The following is a 26585-nucleotide window of genomic DNA, read 5'->3' as shown; positions in this document are numbered from 1 at the left end:
TGTAACGGCGCACTGCTCTCAGAGCTTTTCAGATTTTAGCACGTTTCGCATGTGGCTTGAACTATTCATTGCGCACTCCTTCCTGCTGCCTTACACAGAGGTGATTTATATTTGCAGAATGAAGATGGACCAAATGATGATGTGCAGCATGTTGGCATCACAGCCAAGAACGTCCCTGGTCAGGCCCAGGAAGCTGCAGAGAACCTTGGTGTTGAACTAGCTAGTTTACTTCTGAGCAAGGGAGCGAAACATATCCTTAGTGTGGCAAGGCAGCTCAATGATGCCCGCTAAACCTGTGGTGTGGTCTGCACAATTGCCACAACTCTGGCAAGTCTTGGCAGCTATGCTGTCCTCCTCCTTTGGAGGGATTTCTTCAAATGCTCACACTGGTCTCATCTGACATGTGGGCACAAAAGCTTGAAATACCAAGTTAACTAACTCAAATCGTTTATGCTGATTCAGGTTTTTTGGCCCTCTCTGCATTTCTCTAAATTGCAAAGTGTGCATTTGATTTTTTTTGAACGATATTTGTAGCTAGGAAGGTTAAAAAGAAAAAAAGGGTTAAAAGCTGTAAATGCTCCCCTGTTGCCATTAGGAACAAGGCACTTGTTACAGATTATAATCAGAGTCAACCGTGATGGCACTCGGGTGCCGTATTGTGTCAACAGTACTGAAGTACTTTCAGTAGTCATTGTTTGGTCCTGCTCGCTCATCAGTGTTGAAGACTGCTATTAGGTTCCTACTAGCAGGTTCCTCAGCAAAGTAGCACGGGTGTCATGTTCATAGGTCTGGCTTAAAGCAAAAAGTTAAGTCTGCAGTGAGCGGGTGCAAATTTGTCAGTTGGCCAGTAATGAATTAGGAAGCGAGTGGACAGCCAGTTGTTTCCCTTGCTCACCAGACTACAAGGCTAGTCAGAGAGCATCATTCGTCTACAGTAACCAGTTAATGGGGAGCAGGAGAGGAAGCCCATATGAGGCTGTTGTGCCTTTCTTTGCTAGCGCCAGCCCCTTACTATGACTGTGGGTTCTTGCACTCCCTACCATGTAACCATCTGCTCAGCAAGGCTCATGGTCCAGTGCCTTGTGGAAACACTGAAGCAGCACCTTATCGGGGTCCCGTTTTGGAAACGAAATATCGTTTATTCTTTATGCAACCACCAGTAAATGTAACAGGCGATAAATACAACATGGTAAGCAGCACCCCAGTGTCAGTGCAAGTCTTTGCGGAGCAGTTCCTGTGTTCACAGCTTCACAGAGCGGCACCGCGGCAGGCGCCAGCGCTCCTCCGCTCTGCAGCGCCGGCCGGCGGCCGCGGTGGAGCCCGGCCCCGCCTCCAGCCCCGACGGCGGGACTGAGACGCGCCCCCCTCCCCCCGCTGATCCAGCTCTCCCGGTGAGCAATGGGGGTGGCCCTGAAAAGGGCCTTTGTGTGGTGCCGAGGGCTCGGCCGGCCTAGTACTCCTGCGACTGCTGCCCGCTGCCCTTCTTGCCGGCCTTGGTGGGGCCTGCGCCGCCGCCGCCCGTCTTCTTGGGCAGCAGCACGGCCTGGATGTTGGGCAGGACGCCGCCCTGCGCGATGGTGACGCCGCCCAACAGCTTGTTGAGCTCCTCGTCGTTGCGCACCGCCAGCTGCAGGTGCCGCGGGATGATGCGCGTCTTCTTGTTGTCGCGCGCCGCGTTGCCCGCCAGCTCCAGGATCTCGGCCGTCAGGTACTCCAGCACGGCCGCCAGGTACACCGGCGCGCCGGCCCCCACCCGCTCCGCGTAGTGCCCGCGCCGCAGCAGCCGGTGAACACGCCCGACCGGGAACTGCAGTCCTGCCCGGGACGAGCGAGACTTTGCCTTAGCCCGGGCCTTACCGCCGCTCTTGCCACGGCCAGACATGGCGCCTCGCTCCGCTGTGCGCAGCCCGGCTACCCTCCGGAGCTCTGCGGCGAACTGAGGCGGGAGGCCCCGCACTCGGCGCTCTTATAACCTTCTCCAAAGTAGGGCTCAGCTCATTGGACAGCGCCGGAGCGCTTCGCTATTGGTGTGTCTGCCGGAAGAAGCTTTTTGCTGATTGGCCTCCTCTGCGGAGCTACCGCGCTTGCCCCGAGTCTATTGGCGGCGGAGGCCGGCCAATCAGGCGGCAAGGCGCCAAATTCATACCGCGCTGAGGCAGTTGGTGTGCACTCACACGCTCTCCCTCCCCCAGCTCTTTAACCCGGTGCTCCAAGGGCTGCTCTGGGCTTTCCTGTCGGGTAGACAGCAGTGCTGTGGCGAACCGTGATGCCACCTACTGCTGTATGAGTAACGATTTGTGTTGGAGGAAAAGGCAATCGCAGCATATGGGGCCTTGGTTCAATGTTAAGAGTATTCACCGATGTCCTCTGCCATGCGTGGACACAGCGACTCTTACTTTGCTGTCCTGTTTCAGATGCGTCCTAATCTGCAAAGGCAGATGATAAAGACGTTTAGAAATAAAAGCCCTTCGGTGGGAACATCCCTGGTAGCCAGGAAAGAGGAGGGGGTCTACTGGAACCAGCCCCCTAGCAGGGTTTAAAGCCAGAGCGATGTCTTGTGTAATCTAGTTTTGCTGTGTGTCAATGTTCTCGACGCAAAGCACTGAAGGGGAAAGGGTACCATGAGTTGTTTTATTCCTGAAGTGCTCTGAGCTCTGGGCATAGATTATAACATCTCACTCTATGTCCATAGACCAAAGACAGGATTGGCGAAGCCAGGAGAGGATTCTGGCTTACTTGTTCTGCTGTACACAGTCTCATAGAAATTGAAGCTTTCGTTTTCTCTGTACGGGAACCCTAACGTGCTTGTTATATGTATAGAGATTTCATCTTTCCCACGTTTGGGTCATTTACTTCTTCCCTAAAGGCATTCCCAGTAACAATGATATCCAAGTAACAGGGAATCTTTTCTTGTTGGTAGAATCTGACAAAAGCCTTCTGGGCACAAAAAAAAAAAAGACAGACTGTTACGGTTCAAAAGTGGCTCCTGCAGAGTAGTTGCACGTTGGTAAGCATCCTGAGGTTCTTGGAGGGCCAGAGTAAGACGAGTTGCATCATTTGGTCAGCAATTGGAGAAAACTGACTGGCACGTACAAGTCTTTCCCCTGTTCTCGGCAGCCCAGTCAGACGTCATAAAACAAGCGCACTAGTTGGTACCGGATTGAGAATGCAATCGTGCTGCCCAGGACCTAGGTAAAAATCAGACAGAGAATGGAAACATTGTAGCATTAAATAATGTACAAGCTGACAGATTCCTCCTTTCCTGATGGATTTGCTATGCTTTGTGCCTCATTTCACTAAGTAACAACGTTTAGGCTAAATTTTCTAGGTATAGAACCAGCAAAGGGTGGAAGTGTAGCCAAAGTCCTTGGCTCTTTCTCTGAGAATCGTAACCATCTGCAGGGTATTTCCGCACGTGCCTGCACGCGGTAACATCATCAGGACAAGAGGAACGGTTGGGAACAATTCCTTCATCCTTAAGGATGTTATGTTAACTCTATGGTTTGTGATCGAAATGCCTCATGTCAAAGCCGAAATTCAGCATCCTTACAAGAAGGCGCTCCCAAGACTTCTCTGCCATGGCTGGGCTCCAGATCAAGTGGTAGGTACTTTATGTCCTCTCTCATCCCTGACATAGTCTGCCTAAGCCCTGTTTGGTCTCCAGGTTTGTTTGCTGGAAGTCCTCCCTCTCAAATGGGAATTTGGCTAAGTAAGTGTCTCTTTCCTAAGAAGAATCTCTGATCTGAGGATGAAAAACGGAGTTTTATTGTGGGCACCTACGCAACGCAGCCCTTTCCACAAGTAGCGTTTCTTCTGTGTTATGCATGAGAGTTTACGTGCTGACCAGAGGTAGTGGCAATATCTGCGAGGCAAGTTATCCTCATGCTCTAAAGTGCTTCCAAACACTCCCGCACCCCACTCAGATTGCCGGGTACCACTGAGCTGCGTGCCATGCTTACCAAGTCCACCAGCCGGAGATAACTCCGGGACTGCATTATTTGGTCTGGTCTGGCTGAAAAACAGGAATGTGGGAAAAGGCTGTATCTGGTCACAGTGACAAAGCACTCTGCTGTCCTAATGTTTGTGTAGCACCCAATGATTCATGCCTTGGGAACCCTCTCAAGCTAACCTCGTGACTTGTATTTATTAGTGCTCAATGAAAACGGGGGGGGTGACAGGTAGGGGCAGGATGAGGAATCTGTTTCCTCCTTGAGCCGCGTAAACCTCCCGATTCTCCTCAAGTTCCACAACTCAACTGCATCTTGTGTGAAAAGCATGATCCTTTACTTCCCCCTTTCCCCTTGAAACTCTTGAGACCGATTTGGACCTGTTTCTATTGCACAGTACATCTTTTCACTGGAGGAAACATTGGTCTGACCTGAATGAGCAGCAACAGGAGAGTGAGATTTTGCTCATGGATGGGTCCAATCAGCTTTATAACAAAGTTAATTAGGGTCATATTATTGCACTCAGTGTATTCGCCATCTTCATCTGTTCCACTTCTCACGTCTACTATACGCAAGATCTTGACGGCCTGGGGAAAGAAATATTGCATGTTATTTCACCAGGTATGTTTGGTGCTCTGTGGCCAGTTTTGCTCCCTTTTCCTATATCATCCCCAAAGAGCTGGCGCTCTTACTAAAAAGACAGATGACAGGCTTACGATGGTTCTGGGACACTGCTATATGTGGTGATTCTGAAAGATTACGAACATAACCAAATGACCATGAGGGATGGTGACGAACCGAGCGGAGTATTTTCTTCTGGATTTGAGTCAGGAAATAACTAGATAACCCAGAAGTTCTGCGTTCCCTCCCAGCCTGTTCCTCTTGCTTTTGATCACTGCCTCAAAATGTGCCTGAATTTTGAATGTTTTCTGGACGTTACCTTCAGAATGTTTGTTCCCAAGGCAGAGAGGCTCCTAGTTTTGAATTTGAAGTAGCTCATCTCCAACTTCCCTGTGCTAGGATTGAGCCTAAAAGAAACATTACAATTTTAGTCTGGATAGAGTGAGAAGAGAGAGATCCCCAGCTGAGTAGCTGAGAGTGAAATCCAGTGGTGGAAAAAACAGGACTAATCCAACACATGTAACAACAGCTGCTGATATGGAGTCCCTTGGATTGGGCAGAGGAGGAGATTCCTCCCCACTGAACCCCTGCTATAGGCATAGAGCTGCATAGTTTTAAAACTAAAACTAAAGCATCTAACACCTGCAGAGACAACTGCCAATGCAGCACAGTGCCACAGAATGCTTGCTATTACGAAAACTTAGCAAATCCTTCCACAACAGTATTAAAAGTGACCCATGCCAATTTCTCTCGATCTTGTCACTGAGAATAATCATATTCTAACATTGTTATAAATCAATTCTGTATCTGGGGGTGGGGGGGGGGTCTGCAGCAGTCAGAAAAGATAACTTTGAGAAACCTCTACTGTGTGACTTGACCGAGGCTAGCAGAGGGAGCTGGCTAACTTTTAGCTATAAAACTGACTTTGATGGCTTTTTCAAAGAGCACCTACCACCACCTTTCTCAGCTGGTGTTGGTGATAGAAAGTACAATCTGTGGTACTCTTACAGGTCGCTCGGGTACGTTACCTCGGCAGCCGGTGACGGGGACAAGGAATGACATGGAAAAGTTGCGGCAAAGAGTAGAGGAAGTTGAGCACTTGCGGGATGAAAAAAAGCAGCATTGTTTTGCTGAAGTGCCCCAAGATCCCCACCACAGCAAAGGTCATGCCAGCAAAGTAGCAGAAGGTGTCCCCAACAAATACTTGAGACGGGTACCTGCAATCCACAGAGCAGAAAAGCAAAGGTCCGTCATCATCACCGTTGCCATGAAAATGACTTCATAACCATCAAACATATTCCCACATGGCTGGCTAGAGAGGGAACTGCAGCAGATCTATATCGTAAAAACAACCACTGCAGCTATCTATGCCAAGGACTGCAGGGCTGGGACCCACAACCTAATCTGCAGATAATATGACATGAAAGAACGGCTAAACGAGACAGAGGGGGGAGCATATCCTCACGTACATTTTGGTGAGCCCGTGTGACTGGAATTATTCTAATAAAAAGAAAAGCTACCAGTGCATCGATGCTTTGCACTGTTGGTTCTGGCAAGGAACCCATCTACGCCCCAGCATCCTACCTGCGCACCGGTAAGTGGGTTGGTTTGTTTGAAAAGGGAGAATGTAGAGGGAAAGGACACTTCCAAAGAAACTCTGAATGTCCATCCTCTTACCAGTTGTGGTAAAACAGCCCCAGCGTGGTAAAAAAAAAGGGAATCATGAAGTAGAGAGAAAAAATGTGATCGTCCCGGTAATCCCCTATAGAAAAAGAAAAAAATGTGTTTGTGATAAGACAGGACTGGTTGGTTTTTACTAGTACCAGATAGCGAAATCTAGGATTCTATCTCCCTTTGCTTTTTGCACCCAAACCACATACGCTATCTACCTTACCATTTAACTCTATGATGTTGAACACAATAATGGAAGCAGCTATCACCAGTGACTGCCCCGCTTCGATTCCATTAATTCCAGCGAGAATGTTGATGGCATTGGTGCAAAACACTGCTAGCATGCCCATGTACACATAGTAGAGGATACCTGCGGGTCAGAGTAAGCAGAGTGCTTTAGTATTCATAGGCAAAGCAGACCCAGTCCAATTCACCGAAGCTCTCGCTTCTTGCTTTGCACAACAACCCATTACCTGGTGCTCTCGGTGAGTTTTGATAGCGGTAGCTTACTGACAAATCTCTCTACCCCGTGACTCGACTGTTATGTGTACACATATGTATGATGTGAGGGCTGCAGAGAACAGATGCAGTGGCAGACCATAGCATCGTTTCTGGTTTTTGGTCATCCTGGCATTGGCAGCTGACTGCTGTACGCACCTGGTGCTGGACTGTATTGCCAGAACCCTGGAAAAATGACCGGTGCCTACCTGTGCATGGCTGAGTGTGTGCTGGGTTTCTGGATGTAGTTTCCACCCTAATATTTAGTGGGTACCCTCCCATTGCCAGTATAGTTGTGGGTGCCACAAATATTTATTTGTGCCTTCTCACTCCTTACTTAAGCAAATCCTTCGTGCATTCCTTCTGCAGCACAGAATGCCTCAGGTGACCCCTTCCACGCATCACTTGCTGCCTGCATGATGGCTTCTGGTGATTCATAACAACTTACCCAGGTCCAAGTGCATGCCCAACAGCACACGGAAGGGCTTAGGCACCACAATGGTCGTGTTCCCAAAGTTGGTGAAGTAAACCATGAGCAGCGGGAGGGAAGCCATGGTAGGAAGCAGGAGCTTGTGGCGCCAGCGCAGGTTCAGAACGTCATCTGCAAAGCCCAGGAAAATCATGCAACAGATAGCGAGGAGCGAACCGATGAGCTCCACAAACTGCGGGACAGAGAACAGCAGCCCTATTAGCGGTGGCCACTCCCGCCTGTGTCCGCCGCGCTCCCGACACCAGGCAAGCCTCACCTCGTCGTGAGGAAAGGCCGCGCACTGCTCCTCCACGAAGCACCTCAGGAAGGGCACGGGGATGAAGCAGAAGAGGATGATCAGGAACACGGCCCCGCTGATCACGCCCTGTGCTTCGGGGCTGAAAGGAAGGCAAGGCGCGCAGTCGGCCGGGCTGGTCCCGGTCCCGGTGCGGCCCTGCGGCGCACGGTTCGGCGGGGCAGCGCTACTCACACTGGCCGCCGCGAGGCCTTGTTGAGGTCCTCGCCGTAGAGCCGCGCGGCGAGGAAGCGGTCCTTGAAGGCCGGGATCAGCGTCAGTGTGGCCGCGAAGCCCAGTAGCGACCCGCCGAGGTTGATGAGGAGCGGCACAGCGGGCCAGGCCGCCATGACCACGACGGGCGCTGCCTCTGCCAAGGGCACAGACCGCGGCCGGGCAAGGAACGCCACCCGCCACTCCCCCCGCCGGTGTTTCCAGCCGGACGCTAGAGCGGAGGCACCGGATGCGCGGGCCCCCTCCGGCCAATCGGCGAGAGCAGCGCCATTTTTGGCACGAGCCGCCCAGAGGCGCGGGCTTCTCTCGGACACGCCGGGGCCGGGGCCGCGCTGGAGTGGGGGGAGCGTCTCTGCCCGGCGCTGGAGCCTTCGCGGATCGGTCAGCCCCGCCACGGACTCCGTCACGCAGCGCCGCGACCACCATGGCCGCCCTCATGTACGTCATTTCCTACCTCCGGCGGTCGGGCTCGCTTTGTGGCCAGGCCTGGGGAGCGGCGCCGGCGGGCGGCTGTCCCCGGGCAGCGCAGGGGGAGCCGGGGCTCCGCGGGGTGGAGGGCTTCCGCGTCGAGCGCTGGCGAGGTGCAAGAGAGCGAGGGGCGGAGCGGCCGCCGGTTCCTTTGCCCTACGCGTTCCCTCCAGTATCTAAAAGTCAATAAAGTGTCTAACGGGAGACTCTCGGTTGCCGGTTGTTAACAGCGCTGGGACCCTCGGGGGGTTCTTTCCGCGGGGGGTGCGTGTGGCGTGAGTCGGTGAACGGCGCGGGGAAGCGGCGGCAGGAGTGAGAGGCTTTTCCCGCGCCCGGTGCGAGTGGGCTGTGGCGACATGAGGTGCTCGTCCTGCGGCGCCCAGAGCGCTGCTGAGGGGGTGAGGCCGCCTTGGCCCTGCTGCAAGGACGATTTGTACACTTTAACGTGGAGGCCGGCGGTGTTACTGGTAGGGAGAAAACCGCAGCGAGGGGGCTCGTGCTGGGCAGAGATCCCGCGGGTCCACAGCAAGGCATCGCCACCCGCCGGCCGGTGCTACCGCGGGCCGTGACCACTATGGAGGAGCGGAGAGGCGGCGAGCTGCGCGCGGGGCCGGGCCGCGGGGGGGCGCCGCGCCGGAAGAAGGCGGCCGGCGGCGGGGGGGCAGGTCGGCGCCGCGGTTCTGCGAGCGCGGGCCCGGGGCGCCGCTGGGGTCAGGCTGCTGCGGCGGTGGCCGGGCCGGGCCCACGTCCGCCGCGGGGCCGGGAGGAGGGCGACGACGCAGCCTCGCCTCCTTCCTCCCTCCCTCCGGCGGGAGGTGGCAGCGGCTGGGCCGGCGGCGGAGCGCCGGGGCCGTGTCCGTGCCCGCCGGCCCGCCGTGAGTCGCTGCGCGCTGTGCCATGGGGCCGGATCTGGGCTGGGCCGCGCTGGTGCTGCTCTTCGCCGCCTCGCTCCTCACCGTCGCGGCCTGGCTGCTTCAGTACTGGCGGTCCGCGGTCCTGCGAGCGCCGCGGCGGCGCGGGGCGGCGACGGAGGAGGCCGGGGCCCGGGCCCTGCTCTCCGCGCTGCTCGCTCTCCGGTCCCTGCGGGAGCAGTGGCAGCGGGCCTGGGTGCGAGCCCTCAACAGCCAGGCGCGCCGGCACGGGGTACGGCCGGGGGCGGTGGCCGCGGCTTGTGGGCGGGCGGGGCCGCCGGCCCTTTGTTCTCCGGCTGCGGGGAAGCCTTCCCGGCCGGTCGCTGTCTGCGGCTGTGGGGGCTTGGCCGGAGGGAGCCAGCACCTGTGCTCGAGCAGCTAGAGGCGGCTTTGCCGGGTTGTCGGAACACGGAAAGGAGGCGCTGGGCAGCGGCTTCGGGGCCCGAGGCCGAGTGGGGTCTGATGAAGCCGGCTGCTGTGGCCGCTTTGAGGTTTCCACAGCAACCTCTTTCCAATTTTGTGGTGTTTATTTCCTTTAATCTCCTAGAGTCACCGTTATGTTGATCTATAGTTTTGCAGTCTGTGAAGAAAAATGTGCCACACTGATTCCACATGGAAAGAATTGCACGGTAGCTTGCATTGCCTGTGAGGCAGGGGCTTTTGCCTGCAAAAGCTATGGTCCAAAGTCTGTTGTACTTGATAATAACTTGCTGGTGTGAGATGAAGAAATTGGATCTTTGGGGAAGGTGCCTTGGAAGAAGTGCTTCTTTTAGTTATGTGTTGCCTGCACTGTACCCATGGCTTTTTTTTTGAGAAGTCTTTTTCAGTTACGAGGCAGGTAAGTTGCACCCTGGCCATACAGCCATTAGAATAAAGATTGCAGAACCCGAAGGAGCGTCCTCTGTGATTTGGCTTTACGAAGGAGGGCTTTACTTTGTCAGTAAGTATGGGGTGCTTCAGTTTTGGTACTTAAAGTAGATGGTGGTGTCTGACATCTGGAGAGCAGAAGGATTAATAAGGCTTATTAAGCAGTCTTACTCAAAAGTAACTGCACAAGACAGACCAGATCTTAATTACATAGGTCAAGCGCGGTGTTCTCGAAGTTCTGCCGGGTTGGACGGGGCTTTGAGCAACCTGGTCTAGTGGAAGGTGTCCCTGTCTGTGGCAGGGGATTGGAACTAGGTGAGCTTTAAGGTCCCTTCCATCTCTTAACTATTCTTTGATTCTGTCTAAGCTTTATGATCTATACGGAAGGTTACTGCATTGCAACATTTGGCCTAAACTTGCAACTATCCTTTATAATGCAGTTGGTTTTGAGGTATCTCTGTGTCAGGTGACAAAACAGCTGAAAGGTAGTGTTTTGGTTTTTAGCTAGTGGTTCGGTACCGAGTTTCTGCACGATGCGTTCTGCTGAGGAACTCTTTGCTGACTCTCCCTTGTGTGTAGTCCCAAGAGAGGGAAAAGAAAGTGCTAAAACTGGGGTAGAAGTCTCATGATTTGCTATGGAAGGATAATAGAGGGAGGCTAGCTTTCTGGAGTCCTGAAGGAATGCTGCTTGGTCACTTCCTTCTCGGTAGTCTGTTTTCTTCTGTGGTTTTCTTGTTTCTGTGTGGCTTCTTTCAGCTTGGTGAACTTTAAAAGATTGGTTTGTTTGTTTGTTTTAAACTTGGGCAGGATTAGTACAGAGCAGGGAGAGAGAGAAGAAACAGGAAAGCTTCTGCAGTGAAGAAGGGTTAATGCACTTGACTTAGAGTTGACTGCTATCCAGAACAATTTTACATTCTCATTTGAGCTTGCCTGTCTGAAATCAATGTAGTGTTTGTGAGTCTAAGCCTCAACTGGAGACCTTGTTTTCCTTCTCTGTAAGGGCAAGCCAAGGTGGGCAGAATTGCAGTGTGCGATGGTTGTGCCTATCAAGACTCATGGAAAGGGACCTGAGTGTGTCTAGGGCCCCCACCTCAGAATCATTCATCCTCCTTCAAACTATCTGGGATATCTTGATCAGTGGGAACTAACGGAATTCTCTTTTCCTAGAGTTCAGTGCAGATCACGTTTGAAGAGGGTTCTCAGCTACCACCAGCCGCAAATATAAGTCACGTGATGTGCAAGGGACAGTCAGACCGCAGCATGGTAAGGCTTTGCTGTTCCGAATTGTTCTGTGCGGGTTTTTTCTGTTGGCTGATGGTGTGTTGTAGGGAGGCTGCCGAGAGCTGCGTGATGGGGATCGTGGAACTGGGGAGGTTTCGGGCAAGATTCGTTGTTGAGTTCGGTGGTGTGCCAACTGACTCTGGGGAGCCCTAGGACAGATATGTCGGTGGAGCTAGGGCGTATGTGTGCTGAGCCCAAATATCAGGATCTTGCAGTGGAGAGGAGAAGAGAGATCTTGTCAACGGTATGTCTTTACTGCGTCACGTGCATAGTCTTTAATGGCAGGTTCCGCAGAGTCTGGGAGCAAGCCTCATGTTTCTTTCCTGCCATGGTGGGTCACCCTTGCTTATCACTTTTAGAGGTTTTGCTGTCGCTTTGTGATAGCTTCTCACCGGGAATATAAACTCTTCTTTCCTTTTCTGTCTAGGTGCTGTGTTGCCATCTGTCAGCTGAAGCTGTGAAATTCCCTGTGTCTGTTACTCAGCAGTCCCCAGCTGCTGTTTCTGTGGACACCTATCATGTCACTTTGGCTGTGCTGCAGGCTCAGGTAATGGTTGTAAAAAGTTAGCCTGTGACCTTGTTCCTTCACCCGCCTCTAGGAGGGAGGCAAGAAAGACACAGTATAGTGTGAAGAAAGGCCTTGTGATGCTGGAAGAAGTGATGTTGCTGTCATCATATTTGGTGTGGTGGCAGATAATCCCGTGCCAAAAGTCCCGCTTTCTGTGTCTTGTTCTGCAGATGTTGGCTACGTAATGTAGCCATAACAAAATCCAGAGAGGTGTGAGATTTGGCATGGCAGCCTTCTCTACCATGTTTTAAGTGAGTGTTTAAGAATTGAAAGGTCCGCAGAGTTCAGTTCCCCTCCGGGCGCGATGGATAGCAAGAAACACGTCCCGTGTGTATATACACTTACGGGTGTGTCCTGGTTGTTGGCGTGAAAAAGAAATCCACGTTGAGGCGCGGTATCTCCTTGATTATGGTCACAAGATTGTGAAGCGGATTTTTTTCAGTTTGTTGAATATTGGAGATGCTTTTTCTAGAGCAGAAGCTCTGTGAAACGGCAGTGGGTGGTAACTCCATGGTCGCTTCTCTAGAATGCCATTTTGTTCCCATTGCAAAGAAGGGCTTGACACCGGAGACCGTATCTTGTTGGAGATGGCGCGCTCATTTGTGCTACAGGGAGACGTGGTGAACTTGCAAGTAGCTCTTTGGTAGCGGAAGCCAGCCCTGTGCTGTTACAGATGATAATAAGAAGGTTGTTCTAGAACCCTTTGCTCTCAGAGGCATTGTTAAAATTTTCAACCCACATTTAACAGATCATTCCCGTTTGGTTTTATGCCTCTTTTCTGCGGTCATTTAAATAGCTCTTCACTCTCTCCATCTCTCTCTCCTCCGTGTTTAGTGTGCACACTGCAGATCTAGTGGTGGGCAGCAACTGTGGTCGCCTTTCATCTTTGAAAGGTGGACTTTGTCACATCTCATCAAATTACTCCTCTACTCACCAGCATTTTCTAGCTCTCCTTGTCTGTGCCCGCCGAAGTTTTGGGTCGATGGTTCTTGTAGAGAGTTGCTTGTGGTATTCTACTTGAGGTCTTGCTGCTGCTGCATTGTGAAATGCTGGTAAGGTTAGCATTTGGCTGTCGGTTGGAATACTTCAATTACCATATTCCCAAATGCACCTTGTCTCTTTTATGCACCTCCTGTTGGTTATTAGTGGCTGCCATGTCCCAGATCTGTCACTTTTGACCAACCTTCTGCATTCGTGGTAAATAAATGGCAGGCTGTCAATGACTTTAGAACTGTTAAATTTAATTCCTCTGTTTTTACTAGAGATACGCTGTCATGAGTTCTTCCTGTGTGGTTCCGTTTCTGTCTGTTGCATTAAGGATGCCTTTCAGGTGTATGGGTGTGCAACTTTTCAACTGAATGACGGGATGATGTTCATTCTGGTTTATTGTTGCAGATTATTGGTGACCTGGATGAGTTTTCAGTCTGAGGACAATGTCTTAGAGATGCATTGCTAACTTAAAAATGGCCGTGCTTAGGTTTGGCAGTGGTTAATGGATGTAGCTCAGTAAATATCCCGTTGTTGGTGCCCAACTCTTTCAGATTGTTCTGCAGGCTTTTTCTTCGGCCATAGAAATCACCTATGTTTTTTCCCTCCAATGGTGCCTGGGCATCCAAAAGCAGTGAGGAAGCCAGAAGCTCTCAGTATGGAGCTTCTTCTGTAGCTGCTGCTTCCCATAGGCCTGGGACTGCTTGTATTCTCACGTTCTATCTCTTACTGTCACCCTGGCGCAGGGGCCTTTCGGTCGCTGAATTTGAAGCAGGGCAAGAAGAACCTAATGGAAGCAGAATCCCTTCTTGACCGTGGGTATTTGTTCTGGGCCAGGTGGAGATCCACTTGGAGGAGATTCAGAACGAAGGTCTTCTGGTGTCGTGGACGTTCAAAGACAGACCGGACTTGAACCTTTCCGTTCTTCCGAGGCTTCATCTTCGTGAGGTGAGCGGCAAACAGTGGGAGAGGCTGGGCTCGAGTAGAGTAAAGCTGAGAAAGGCAGAAACAGTGCTGAGACAGAAGGAAGGCTGTTGCAGAGGGGAAAGGAGGAGAGGTTGGCAATTTGCTCTCGTGGCCCTTCAGGGCGAGGGAGGGGATTCTTTTGCCCTAGATTTTGTACTAGCTCAGCTCTGTCAAAACAGCACATCCTCAAGAGGGCTAAAGCGGTACCGACACGTGTCATCCACGTTTGGTGTAACAGCTGAATGGGAGTAAGTGTAGCAAAAAAGGCTTTCTGTCTGCGTAGGTCCTCCTGCTGTTGTCAGATGTTGAGCTGCAAAATGAGCTGTTGGTTTTGGGGTTTTTTTTTGAGGGGGTGTGGGAGGGGAGTGGTGGTTTGGGTTTTTTGTTTGCTTGTTTTGTTTATTTGGGTTTTTTTGGAGAGGTTAGCGGTGCAGAACAGAACCCACACGTGTTAGAGGCTTAACGAGCTGAACGCAGGAGTGCTTGTGCTTCTGTGATTCAAATGGGTTGGCTCATTTGTTTGTTTTATTGACACCCTTGTTGCTATATCACGAGTATATGGGGGAATCGAGCTGTTCTCCCAGAAGTGCGGTAGTACCATCTCACAAGGTGGTTTGGATGTGGCAAACTTTAAAAGCTATGTTGTCAAAATTTGCAACGGGTAGACTACAGATGCAGAGGATTAGTTTGTCTCACTTAGACAACTTACATTTGCCTGCAGCTGTTACACAGAAGCTTTTAATAGTGGGGAGAGCAAGTACAGGATACGGCAAGAGTACCTGGGATGTTATTGCCGGGAGAAAGACCGTGTACTGTCTTAGAGGTGTGAGAAGCAGCTGGAGCTGAATAAAAAGAAAACATGTCTGCCTTATTATGATTTTTCTGTGTTTCCTCTTGATTTGCGGAGAAAAGAATGAAGGGAGAGCAGACCTGTCCACCATAAAGGATCTGATCGAGGATACCATCATCAGCACGCAGCCAGCCATTACAGTGAATCTGAAGGCCTGCACCGCTGGAGCTGGTGCAGTAAGGCTCTCTCCTCCTGTCACTCTTGTGCCTCAAGCTCTGTGCCCCGGGGTGCTTCTGAGGGCTGAAGCTCAGGCAGGAATCCAGAGGTCGAGACTTGCTTCTGGGTGACACCTGCAACCTGGCTCGCGCTGTAGTAGGAGTTGGTGTACTGTGGCTTGGGGAGGAGGGTTGATTGGAAACCACTCCAAAGGGCAGCTCTGTTTGTACCTTGTTTTCTCAGTGCTGAGTGTCAGTTGTGTTGAGGCGGAGCCGAACTGCCTGAGACACATCTCTCTTTTGGCAGTCTCTCTGTTCCTCTGAACGCTGAGGTTCAGTCTGCAGCAGCCTTTGTGGGCATGGAATGGTCCATGGCATGTCATCTTCCGTAGTCTGCCTGGCAGCCAGCAAGCTTGTGCTTGGCTGTCTCTTCTTGTCTGCCTGAAATTCACCATCTGAAATAACACAGGGGTCCAACGGAGGTCAATAGCTTGGGGAACCTGCAGCATCTCTTGATGGCTCTGCAGGTATTCCCTGATGGTGCAAAGAGCTACTTGGCAGATGCGGGGATGAACGTCATGTGTCTTGCTGGTGTCTGCTGGCAAGTGAATGATAAAGGCCTTGCTCTTGTCATTTCTCAGGTTCCCAGTGATAAGTTGGCCCGAGAGTCACTGTCCAGAGTAGCCCCTCTGGGTTCTAAGCTGTTGCTCCGGAATCTTCGAGTGCTGAACTTGGGCTGCCAGGGGAAAGGAGGTAAGCATGAAAACTTTGCTGATCTGCAGAGCCGAGCGCACAGGTGGTGAGATTGGAGTGAGTGGATGTTTTGGGTGGGTTTGAATGGAAAAAAAATGGAAAAGAGGGGCATGTGACCACCAAGCCACCACCTCGTGTTGAGCGCACGCGTGCGCTCCATCCCTCTGTTGCAGGACTTGAGGAGATATGCTGCGTGGCAGAACTAGACAGCCCCCCACAGCAGAAGTGGACGAGGCCGGTGACAGCTGGCAGTGCCAGCGCAGTAGCAGAAATTGAGTGGAACGAGGAGCTCTTTCTGTAAGTGTTGCACCTTCCTCACGGCTGGCACAGCAAAGGTGGACCAGCTTGGTCTCTGGGTGTTATTACTGTGTGGCAGTAACTGATGCAAACTGCACAGAGGTGAAGTCTGCACTGTGGGGCGTCGTGAGTTTGTGCTGCCCGTGTACTGGGCTTCCAATTCCGGTGATTGGCCCCAGCTTGCATATGTATTTCCTGCTCCCCTGGACTCTGTTTTAACTGGGTGGTCAGAAGCGCTGATCATGGTCGGCATGCTGGAGCAGCAGATGCAGAAGGCCTGGAGCGTACATCCCGGCCTTCCAGATGGATTGCTCTTGCAACTTCTCCTGGCAGCCTAACACCTCCCTGCAGGTGATACAAACAGGAGTTCTTCTCTTCTGTGTAGTTTGCTGCCCCTTGTCTCGTCCTCCAAAGTAGCGCATACATACTGAAGCTTTGGAAGAGGTGACGAAGCACGTGAGATTTGAGGGAGGGAAGATATGGAATGGGGTTGCTTGCTCCTTGGCTCTTTTGCAGATTGCCTAATATGAGCCTGTCTTTTTTTTGTTCCAACAGGGAGTTGGGACATAGAAGTAGAGAGCTGAAGCTACAGGTGCTGGGGAACAGCGACAGAGGGGGAAGTGAGTACTGGCAGCCGTAGGACGGGTTGTAAGATGGGGAGACAAATGTGCCTAAGGGACTTCGTGTGCTTTGAGCCTGTGGTAGTTCGGTGTCGGTATGATTGCAATGAACTTTGCAAAGGATTTTTCATATCTGACTTTATGTGAGCCCCTCACCACGTAAAATGACTTTGGAGTCTGTTCTTCCGAGTGAAACGCTCTTACTCTGACCTTTTTGATACCCGGGAGATTCCCATGGCCTGCCCGTCCCCACTCTGAAGCAGGGAGAGGGATGCGGGGATTTGCACCGGTATGTTGGAAGAAGTTTGCACAAGGCTCGTGACTCTGTTCGTTTGCACTCAGGGACTAACTGCAGTGCTTATTTTTTATGGAGGCTGTACAACACCCACCTCTTTCAGGGAGTCAATTTCTGGATCAATAAAGAGGAGCAGAGGAGTGCTGCCTGCCTCTTCCCCGCCTCGAACCTGGGAGTTACGGGGCAGTGGCTTGGCCTTGTTGACCCACAGGGCTGCTTCCCAAAAAGCAGGAGTTGCCAGGGAGGTGTCTCAGATGCTGAGTTCACGTGGTGCGTTCTGTTTTCCTGTTCCTTCTCGCAGGTGTGTTGCTGGCACATGCCACGCTTTTGCTTGATTCTTTGGGCAAAGAACCTTCCGGGAGACAGGTCTGCTCGCTGGCCCCGGGAGCTGGGTGGTCACTGGCAGCTGAAGCTACGATTACGTTGGAGGTGAGCCCATAACAGTGTTTACGACGCGAGCCTCTAGCCAGAGACGGGCGTAACTGGGCCTGGGCTCATCGCAGGGGACTGTCAGACCCTTAGGTCGCAGAGGGGTGTTGCTGGGCTCTTGCTCCCCAAGCCTCCCTCTGCTCAACTGACTTGGTAGCAGGGATGGCTCCTTGGTGTCTGGAGCAGTAGCTTTTGTCACCAATACACCTGCCTTTCTGACTGGGAAGAGGAGAGCCTCTCTGAGCTGCGCTTTACTCTTTGTAGCTGCTATTCCAGGAGTCTCCTGCATCTTTGAATGCTCAGCATGCCACGTCTCTGCGAACCAGCATCACCCCCACTAAGAAGGTGGAAATGGACCGGACCATCATGCCTGATGGCACCATCGTGACCACTGTCACCACGATTCAGTCCCGGCCTAAGGCAGACTGCAAACTGGGTGAGGCTGCCCCATGACGGGCATCTTGTACAGGTGGCTGCTATGGGGGCGCAGGCTCCTTAGCATCTTGTGGCTGGCTGGAGGCTCATGCCTAGCTCCGAGGAAAGGAATTGATGCAGTCCTGTGTTTGGGGGGAGGTGAGAGAAGGACAAGCCTCTCTGATGCCTTTGGCAGTGGGAGCTCCTGACTCTTTAACGTGCATGCCGCTGCGCAGCCTCTGTGTGGTGGTGGGCCAAGTGCTTTGCCGCTCTTCCTCTGTTTTCTTCGCTGCCAAAGTTACGCTGTGTGTCCTGAATGAGAACCGGAAGCACGTTGGCCTTGCTTGCTAGTGGTTGTTGCTGCTTGCAGTCTGATATCCTGATGAATGTGGTGCCGCGTATTCCATGAGGCAGGGCTGGGAAATGGCATGAACAGGGTCTCACAACTGGGCTGCTTTGTGTGTCTTTTTCCAGTAGGCTTTCTACTACTTTGTTGTCACAAAGCCTCATGGAGCCAGCCTCTGCAGGCTCTCGGCACGTGCACTTGAGGTTTTTTTGGGGAGTAGGGGGCCACGACATGGTAGCGAAGTTGCCTAAACTTTGTCTCCACTTACTGGTGTCTTTATGTCTCTGCCTCTCTTTCACCATGAAGATTCGCCATCGAGGTCGCCTTCCAAGGTGGAAGTGACCGAAAAGAAGACAACTGTGCTTTTGGAGAGTGGCTGCCCTTGCAGCCCCTTACCCAGCAGTAGCCGTAAGTGCTTGGAAACCTGAGGTTCTTACTGGAGTGACCGTATTCCTTAGCCTTTCTTGGAGAGTGGCTGTCTGAATGTGGGCCACAGAACTCGTCTGTGTTTGCTGTGGAAGAGGATGTCCGAGTGCCTGAGGGAAGGTGGGGCCAGAGAAGTGGTGGCGGATGGGAGCAGGTAAAAGGCATTCCACTGTGGCTATCTGGTCTGTGACTGCAGGCATTTGCTTGATGAGAATGTTTTGGGCTATATGGACCCAAAGAGCTGTGCTCATCCCATACTCAGGGCTCTGACTGTCTCTGGGACAGAGAGCCGCACCCTTTTTGATGGTTCACGGCCGAGGCTGCCCAAACTCTTGGGAGTCTTCGGAATTCTTTGTTAAGCAGGAAGGATATTTTAATGACATGTCTGGTGGGAAATCAAATTTTGCAGGTGCCTAAAAGAGCCAAGAGCTATATAGCGCTTCTTTCCTTTGGTTTATTTGGGCAAGTGTGTCATAAATTCTTTTCTCTCCCTTTGTGCACATGGAGTTGCCTATAATGAGCACCATGGTAAGCAAGTGACCTCTTGCTTGTGCCGAAGGCCGCTACACCAAGTGTTGGTATCTTTCTTGTGCTCAGGGGATAGCCATATGCCCAACGGCTTGGATCCGGTGGCTGAGACAGCGATCAGGCAGCTGACTGAGACAAATAACAAGCCTGTCAAGAAGACCCCAACGAAACGTAGCACGCTGATCATCTCGGGAGTTTCCAAGGTCTCTGGTAGTTAGCGGGCTCCATTTCCAATCTGTAAGGTCGTTTCTAGGGATGGGTGCATTGAAACCACCCGGTCCATTAGGAACCAGTGTGGGAAAGTTCTGGCACAGATGACTTGCTCGGCAGAACCCTTTTGCTGCTTCCTTGCAGCTTGTCACTGCTTCCCAGTGAGTGCCAAAAGTACCTTGCCAGTCTGCGGGGCAGCTGTTGGTGGGAGTTCACAAAGGGCAGCTGCGGAAAGAGAGGCTGCTGCCATAGCTAGTTGGGAACCTCGTGGAGTCCTTGGACTTGCCTGAGGGAGCGAGGGAGGTGCCGCAGAATGCTTTACAATTGGCCACATTCCAGTATGTTTTAGCAAAAAAATGACAGTTGTGCATCGGTGCTGTCTAGCTCTGATGACTGGAGCCTGGGCATCCATATGTAGGTGTAGATGGAAAAAGGAGGATGAGTGCGATCCTTTTAAACCGTGTCTTCCTGTCTGTCTGACCCTCTGATCCCCCTCCAGGTACCTATCGCTCAAGATGAAATGGCACTTTCTCTGGGTTATGCTGCATCCCTGGAGGCCACCGTGTACGGGGATTCTGTGGCAGAGGGCACAGGCGAGTGGATGCATGATTCTACTGAATCATCACAGCTGCCAGAATCGTCGCTGTCTGGACAAAGAGCCGGTCAGGAGCTGGATGAGACAACACGGTCGGACATCTCTGAGAGGCCATCGGTGGAAGATGTTGAGTCTGAAACTGGCTCCACGGGAGCACTTGAGACCAGGAGCTTGAAAGATCACAAAGGTAAGGATGAACGAGTAGATCGTAGCTAACAGTAGCCTTGAGGACTAAGTACTGTCAGAGTTCCCTGCCCGAGCGTGGGGATTGGAGCCAGCTTTCAGTATGGCGAAGAGCGGCTTCTTCCAGAGCATGGAAGAGCCTGCCTTTCTCACATGCTTCCTGCTGGAGCAGTTCCAAATGCCTCTGCAGGTGTCCGATTGCTGTGGCCTTTTTGGTTTCTGTGCTCTCTCTCCGGGTCCCATGCTCTCTGCTCCCTGTGCGGTTTGCGTGGTTCTGAGAACCTGTTTTCTCTCCCTAGGCTCCAGGACCACAGATCGGGCACGCCTCCATAAGTAACGGTTCCTCCTCTGAATTCAGCTGCCTCTAGCATGGAAATGGAGGCTGGCCGACAATGTGGATTGTACAGGCCTCGACTCCCTCCCTCTTCCTCTGTTAACTTGTGCTCTGTAGGAAATACTGTTGCAGCTTTGTATGGCGTGCAGGTTTCGGATATGCCTTTTTACACCTGGCACCTGTTTGGGGCTGACAGCAGTTAGCATCTCCATCCTGTTCTGGCCACGTGAATCACTGTCCATTGCCGTCATTTGTCTCCAGGTTCAGGCATCTTGTGAAACTGGGGGCAGTCGCTCTGGTGGCTTGATCACTGGCTAATCTGAGTCTCCTTGAGACAAGCTGGTCCAAGAGTCCTTTTCCCTGCTGTGCGTTTCTCATGGTGTCTCCGCATGCAGATGTTCTCACGTGTTTTCCCTTTGTATGAGTCTTAGCTTTCTATTACAGTTCTTCACACTTTCGCTGCAGGGAGGACGTCATTGTGTGAAAGGAAGGTTATTCAGAGGGGATCTGTGACGGCGCGCTTAGTGAAGCCGCTTATTAGTATTGCGGCCTGTCGTGAATGTAGATTTTTGCCGTGTGTCTGGGAGCTGGGATTTGCTGACCTGCTGTGCGCTTCCGTTGCTCGGGGCGGAAGACATCTGTGCTGCACATCAGAGAGCGGCCGGGTGCGTTATTGCCCCCGAGACTCGCCAGGGCAGGATACTGTCATGATTTTCATTTCCTTCCTTTCCGTCTCTGCAGTTAGCTTTCTTCGGAGTGGAACCAAGCTCATCTTCCGGAGGAGGAGCAAGCAGAAGGAAGCGGGCCTAAGCCAGTCTCACGATGACTTGTCCAACGTTGCCACCAACTCCGCTGCCGGGAAGAAAGCCGGCAGCTTCTCCCGTCGCCTCATCAAGCGCTTCTCCTTCAAGTCTAAATCCAAACCCAAAGTTAGCGACAGCGCGACGGCAGGTGAGAACTGAAGGAGGGAGAAGCTGTAAAGATTGCACAGAGATCCTTTTCTAGTCTCTTGTCTTCCCACTCTATGGTATCTGTGACCTGCGGTCCGGTTCCTTTCAACCTTGGCCAAGGGAAGACGCCCCCGGTGCTTTATGCCATTTGGGGAACAGAGGTGGCAAAACTGGGGCATAGGCTGCTCGTCTGCCTCAGCTTAGTCCTTTCTGACTGTCCTATCCTACTGCACTCTCCCAGAAAATCGAGGTGGTATGCTAATCCTGGTGGAAATCCCAGGAGCTGTGGAAGCGACTCTGCCCGCGTAGCTGTCTGGTGTCGCTGAGTGCATCCTGGAAGGAAGGGGGCAGTGGGGAGGCTCTTGAGTGGCAATGCTCAGAGTTAAAGATGGAGAAACTGCTGGCTTAGCTACGATGCTGAGAAGCATGGGATGTAGCCTCACTCGGTTCTTCTAGTGGGAGAGAATGATGCGGTCGCTGGCCATCTAAATGCTCTTGTTGCTTCTGCATGGTGCAGAGCCTGTAATCTGACCGACGCACAGTGCGGTGTGTTCCCAGGCTGCGGTTCTTGGCTCTGCGGTCCTTGGTTCTTGGAACAGCTCTGTTTCCAACAGTGCTGAGGGATGCCTGCTTTCTGCGCTATGCAGATGAAGGAAGGAGCCTCTAAGAAGGAAGTTTAACCACCGGGCGAGTTTTCGTAGAAGCCTGGGCCCTTGCAAGAACATCTGGTTGGTGCCGTTGGCACTGCCACCCTATGATGCAGCCTTCCTTCCACATCCGCGTTGTCAAATGGCCATGATGCACGCGTGCACTGGCCGTTGTATGAGCAGAGCCCTTTCCCTCGGGGTGGTTGGGAGTGTTGCTGGGCAGGGCTGCCTTCCGGATCTGCAGGGTGCCTGGCCTCTCGTGCTCTTGTGGTTCTCGCCGAGGACCGGTACCATGCTGGGGATGGGGAGTGAGGAATGTGGTGACCCTAGCGAAAGGGCAGTGTGAAGTCTAAAGCCACGTGACAGAAAGAGGCAAGAGTTTATATGTTTTCACTGATGAAAAGGTTTCTTGCAGTAGAAGCCTTTCTTGACTGCATCCGGTATTTCCTTTCTTCAAGCAAACCCAGTCCACCACACTCAAACAGCGGGTGTTTCTGCAGTGAATATTTGCAGAGGGAGAAGCACACGGGAGAAAACCAACTCCTTGGGCAGAAGGAGACTGCCCTTCCAGGCAAATGATTTCCTGGTCTCCTGACATGCGCCTGTTGCGAATATCCCAAGTCCTTGTTCAGATAAAGTAACGACACTCTCAGAGAAACCCTTGCGCCCTGACACCGTGCCTGGTTTGAATGGAAGCTTTCTCTCTCCTGTGAGTTGTAGAGTTAAGGAGGTAGGGCAAAGAGGAGAAAAAACCTCCCTGAAGAGCAGTCGTCTAGGCCTGACTGGATTCACTAGCTCTGCTCTCCTGTTACAGTACCTCCCAGGTGAGAGCTGTCACCCTGCCTTACGCAGGATGCGACCAACTGAAAAAGCAGTTGTTCTCCTGACAGGGTGCATAAAACAACATCTCGTTCTTCGGAGGGACACATTCTGGCTTACCCATATGGCCATTGCATGCCATTTCCAGAGACCGGAACGCGTTCGGTGTGCTGCTGAGAAAAGATTCACAGACGTGAATTTCGGAGCATCTCTTGAAAGTGTCTGAAGGTGACGGGGTGGCTGGAGTCACCTGGGGCTTGCATTGACACCGCCGATGCTTGCCAGTGGGAGGGATTCTTCTTTCCTGCCGATTCCCTGTGAGGTTGAGCACGTGTGAGAAATTGGACCAGCCCCGCCGGCTGACCAGGAACCTCTTCTCCATCTGTTTGTTTTGGTCCAGGAGTCTTTCCGTCATCCCCGTGCTCTTCCGTGTTTTTTATCCTTTGTTTCTTCCCTCATCCGCGTGGTACCGTGGCTTTGTTTGCAGCTCCATGTGCTGCTGACGTTGGAGTGCTTACTGTTTCTCACTGAATGTGAATTTCCTTGATGCGAGTGCTCGGTTCCTGCTGTGGCGCTGGTGGAAGTTGGCAATATGCGGCTCTCCTCTAGCCATCTGGCAGCCGGTTTGACGTAGCCTGCCTTTGCCAGGTTGGTGCGGCATTGCGCGTGGCACTGTCCTTTGCAGGCACACCCCTGTTCCCGGCACCTTGGGGTTTGGTTCCTTTTTGGGCGTTCTTTCTCTTACCGTCCCTGCTACCGATCTGTCTCTGTTGCTAACGGTACTTGGCGCTCCAGTTTGGGGTTTCGTTTTTTCTTTTTTAATGCATGTCAAGGTATTGCTTTGAATGAAAAGTGCCAGCTGAGCCCAGACAGCACTGCTTGTCTAGTGGCGTGGCTGTGAAACCTCGCATTAGAAATGCTGGTTTGAGTAGAAGGGAACTTCCAGAAGAGCCAGCAGCTCTTCAGTTGTGGGTTTATTGCAGGACCTTCCGTGGGTCTCATTGAATAGCCCTGTGTTCTTTTCTTTAAACCGCAAGAGCGGCTCAAGCTGTCTTGGTGCGGAGCAGCTGGAGGCGAATGCCCAAGGCTCCCTGCTGTGCTTCCGAAGCACGAGCCTGTGGCTTGTATACTCAAGGAGAGCCACAAGGTCAAGTGTCCTTGTTGCTGTAGACTGGAGGTAGGAAAGGCAAGTGAGGTTCATGTCTGACAAATGTGTACCTAGATCTCAACAGGAATGTTTTGTTCTCCCTTGGGGGAAGGAGGCGATAGGAAAGCTAGAAGTAAAACTGAAAGAGTTCTTCACTGGCCTTGGGGACGAAGGATGCCTTTCTAGCCATGTTAAACAGGCAATTCCTACCATACATCCTTGGGCTTTCCCGAATTTGTTTCCAGTTTGTCGGCTCCAGGCAATGCCTGCTGATGTATCGCGGTGGAGGTACTAGTTTTGATTTTGAGCGTTCCCCTGGCAGAACACTTACCTGGGAAGCTCCTGCGCTGCGGTCTGTGGAACAAACAGCGCACAGGACGTGTAACAGTCGGTGCGTATCCTCCCTTGAATTTTTGGTGGTGCTTTTTATCACGGCCTGTAAATTGCTGTAAAAGTTTGTATCGGGTTAGATAGCTTGCGAAGGAAAGGGGTATTGTCAAGTGCTGGCAGAGCACGTCCCCGGACGTTGATTCCCACACCTGCTTGAGTTTTCTAGCAGAGATGTACTTTCTGCTATTTTATTGCTTCTCAGAGTTGAACAGTGTAGGACTAATACTGTAACCTTTTATCTTCTTCTTTTAAATGTTATCGGGAAGCGCAGAATATTTTTGAGGGTGTTTGGGTAAACTGCCGTTTTGAGGGACAGAGGGGTAGGGGGAGTGGCTCAGCCACACGCACCAGGAACTTTTCAGTTCAGATATGCTCCCAAGTAACGTGTCGATCCTTTCTCTTTGTATCCGTACATGGCTTCCTTTCTTGCACTTGCAGTCCTGTTTGTCCCTCGAGTAGTAGGCAGTTGGTTTTGTTAATCCTGGTTATGTGAGCACGGGTATCTCTTGGCTTCCCGAAGCCAAGAACAGTAACAAATCTGCCTCATGAGGGAGGTGTGATTATCAGTGTGAGAAACCATTCCTCTATGCTAATCTTCTTGGAAGGAAAGGGAAGGTCACGTAGTTCTTTGGCCTCCAGAAACTGTAAAGACACAGTCCCCCTGTGAGGGGGTGTGTGTTCCCCCCTAGTGCTCTTGGCTTAAATAAATCTCTTCTGTATTTATTCTCTGCTTGTACCTTCTGGCTTTAGGTCAGAAGAAATGCTATTTGAAATCTGCTCTTCCCTGTTTAACTTCTTCTGGATACCCGTGTCCTTGCCTCGGTGACATTGCACGGTCTGGGGCATTTCATAATGCCCGAGACCACAGAGCAACCCCAGCGTGCGGTGCAGGCTGCCATCAAACTTTTCAGAATGGTCTGCAGTTGCCAGGTTGCTGTCTCAGGGTAGGCTCAATATCTGCACCTTGTGAAATTGGTCCTCAACCAAATACATGGGGGAAGAAGAGTGACAGAGTGGTAGGCTTGAACTTGGGGAGGCTTCTGAAGGAGTTCAACCTGCCTATGCGTGTCTGCGTTCCAAATGCTGCATTGCGCTGCTGGCTGTAAGTATGCTTGTAAGTGTGTTTTGCTCCGGATACACCCTCTCACCATGTTTTGGTAAGGCTTGTTAAGAGCTTCCCCATGGGGAAGAAAGCCCTTGGTGTCAGCTTGCGAGTGGTATCCTCTTGGAGGTGAGAGAAAATAGGCGTGGGAAGAGATAGAGGGAACTGCAAAACCTCAGCAATTTGGGGTGCCGTAGGCTTTAGCATGATGGGTGCCTGACTGATGCCTGCTACTCAGAGAGGGTGCTGAAAGGCAGAGGGATTACATGTGTGCACATGTGTTTGCACGCTCTTGTAATTAGAGCGTGCTCTGCGAGTGCCCATACCAGTCAAGCTGCGAAAGAGCTGAGGATGATGGCACTGATCAGTAGATAGGGAGAGTGGCCTTAACCGGCTTTTGCGGTATCCACAAAATATTTCTTACATGGACACCTTTGGAGGCAGCCTTGAGCAAACAAGTCCGACTTCTGCCCCTGCAAGCACCCTTGTGCTGTTTGTGTAGCTGAGGATGGGTTTTTAGGCAGATTGGCTAACATGGGGGAGGGCAATAGGAGTTTACTTGGGTAGAGAGCTAGTCAGAAAACAGTTTTGGGGGTGGGAGGAGCATAATGAAGGCTTATATAGTAAAATATATATAATAATAAAAGCACATATAAGAGGGCCACAGGCACATGCTGTTTCTAGACTGGAACTGGGCAGGGGGCAAAGCTTGCGTTTACAAATGTTTTCATTCCACTCGTTTGTCTCTAGTGTTGCTGCTTCCTTCCTGTGATGGCTTCTCTTGGTTCACTGCCTGCTAAACAGAGATGTCATTTCTGGATAGCTGGCGAGATGCTTGAGTGTTGGGTGGTCGGTGATTGCGTGTTCTGGGGTCTTTAGCGTAATTTGCCCCTCCCTTCCCCTATGTAGGGCACAGTGGGCGTCATGGTAGAGTAACAGTCCTGGTGACTCAAACTTCTGGAAAAGATCTTTGTGTGCTTGCAGTATCCCAGCTCCTTCTACAGGCATGACTGCTCCACACCACCTTTTCTCGTGCATAGAGGTACCGGACCAAATATCCATGCTGAATTTGTACGTGCTCTTTTGTACTTTGATGCCTTCTCTCTGGTTGGATTATTTTAACCATGGATCATTTAGAGGAGGAAAAAAAAAAAAAAAAGAACCATGAAGCTATTTAAGAGATGAAAATAGAATGACTTAGTTTGGACTAAATGAATGAAGTTCTTGCACCTTTGTAAATGTTAAAGAATTCCATTGCTGTGTAATGGCTGAACCTGTTAACTTATTAAACCACATGGAAATCAAAACCTGA

General features: G+C 51.7%; 4 protein-coding genes across 11 annotated transcripts in view; 2 read left to right on the top strand and 2 right to left on the bottom strand.

Moving 5' to 3' along the window:
• The window catches only part of HMBS (hydroxymethylbilane synthase), a 7512-nt gene extending 6313 nt beyond the window's left edge, over window positions 1–1199 (top strand). For all 5 annotated transcript variants that reach the window (XM_030505587.1, XM_030505590.1, XM_030505589.1 and 2 more), the window contains one exon: window positions 118–1199. In XM_030505587.1, coding sequence (XP_030361447.1) covers window positions 118–291 — 174 coding nt within the window. In that variant the 3' untranslated portion in view covers window positions 292–1199. The remainder of the gene's footprint in view (window positions 1–117) is intronic.
• On the bottom strand, window positions 1119–3150 carry LOC115616409 (histone H2A). The gene has a single exon (XM_030505592.1). It carries the CDS (start codon window positions 1880–1882, stop codon window positions 1451–1453), a length of 432 nt encoding a protein of 143 aa, XP_030361452.1. The 5' UTR covers window positions 1883–3150; the 3' UTR covers window positions 1119–1450.
• Window positions 2613–7912, bottom strand: DPAGT1 (dolichyl-phosphate N-acetylglucosaminephosphotransferase 1). The gene is made up of 9 exons (XM_030505585.1): window positions 7697–7912; window positions 7484–7604; window positions 7186–7399; window positions 6463–6609; window positions 6246–6330; window positions 5597–5785; window positions 4888–4975; window positions 4379–4534; window positions 2613–3188 (listed from the first exon to the last, which is right to left on the bottom strand). Exons 1-9 carry the CDS (start codon window positions 7849–7851, stop codon window positions 3123–3125), a joined length of 1221 nt encoding a protein of 406 aa, XP_030361445.1. The 5' UTR covers window positions 7852–7912; the 3' UTR covers window positions 2613–3122.
• On the top strand, window positions 7820–26585 carry C2CD2L (C2CD2 like). 4 transcript variants are annotated; one of them, XM_030505581.1, is made up of 15 exons: window positions 7820–8173; window positions 11149–11244; window positions 11690–11809; window positions 13655–13765; window positions 14696–14809; window positions 15430–15541; window positions 15715–15838; window positions 16394–16458; window positions 17055–17182; window positions 17447–17618; window positions 18249–18350; window positions 18966–19099; window positions 19606–19888; window positions 20960–21169; window positions 26183–26580. In XM_030505581.1, exons 1-15 carry the CDS (start codon window positions 7820–7822, stop codon window positions 26281–26283), a joined length of 2226 nt encoding a protein of 741 aa, XP_030361441.1. In that variant the 3' UTR covers window positions 26284–26580. The 4 variants fall into 4 exon arrangements, with proteins under 4 accessions (XP_030361441.1, XP_030361443.1, XP_030361442.1 ...); XM_030505582.1 differs by lacking the exon at window positions 7820–8173 and adding an exon at window positions 8859–9346 and having other exon boundaries at window positions 26183–26585; XM_030505584.1 differs by lacking the exon at window positions 7820–8173 and adding an exon at window positions 9368–9952 and having other exon boundaries at window positions 26183–26585.

The sequence above is a fragment of the Strigops habroptila genome, chromosome 17 (genome assembly GCF_004027225.2).
Source record: "Strigops habroptila isolate Jane chromosome 17, bStrHab1.2.pri, whole genome shotgun sequence".
Taxonomy (NCBI): Eukaryota; Metazoa; Chordata; class Aves; order Psittaciformes; family Psittacidae; genus Strigops; species Strigops habroptila.
Note: the sequence above shows the minus strand (reverse complement) of the source record. Positions and strands in the feature narration are given on the sequence as shown.

Coding starts and splice junctions, on each gene's coding strand:
- LOC115616409 (XM_030505592.1), bottom strand. CDS start 1,882: ATGTCTGGCCGTGGCAAGAGCGGCGGTAAGGCCCGGGCTAAGGCAAAG.
- DPAGT1 (XM_030505585.1), bottom strand. CDS start 7,851: ATGGCGGCCTGGCCCGCTGTGCCGCTCCTCATCAACCTCGGCGGGTCG. Junction 7,605..7,696: donor AAGGCCTCGCGGCGGCCAGT/GTGAGTAGCGCT, acceptor CCTTCCTTTCAG/CCCCGAAGCACAGGGCGTGA. Junction 4,976..5,596: donor CCCCGTCACCGGCTGCCGAG/GTAACGTACCCG, acceptor TGTTTCTTTTAG/GCTCAATCCTAGCACAGGGA.
- C2CD2L (XM_030505581.1), top strand. CDS start 7,820: ATGAGGAGCGGCACAGCGGGCCAGGCCGCCATGACCACGACGGGCGCT. Junction 15,542..15,714: donor GGGCTGCCAGGGGAAAGGAG/GTAAGCATGAAA, acceptor CCTCTGTTGCAG/GACTTGAGGAGATATGCTGC. Junction 17,183..17,446: donor AAGCTACGATTACGTTGGAG/GTGAGCCCATAA, acceptor TACTCTTTGTAG/CTGCTATTCCAGGAGTCTCC.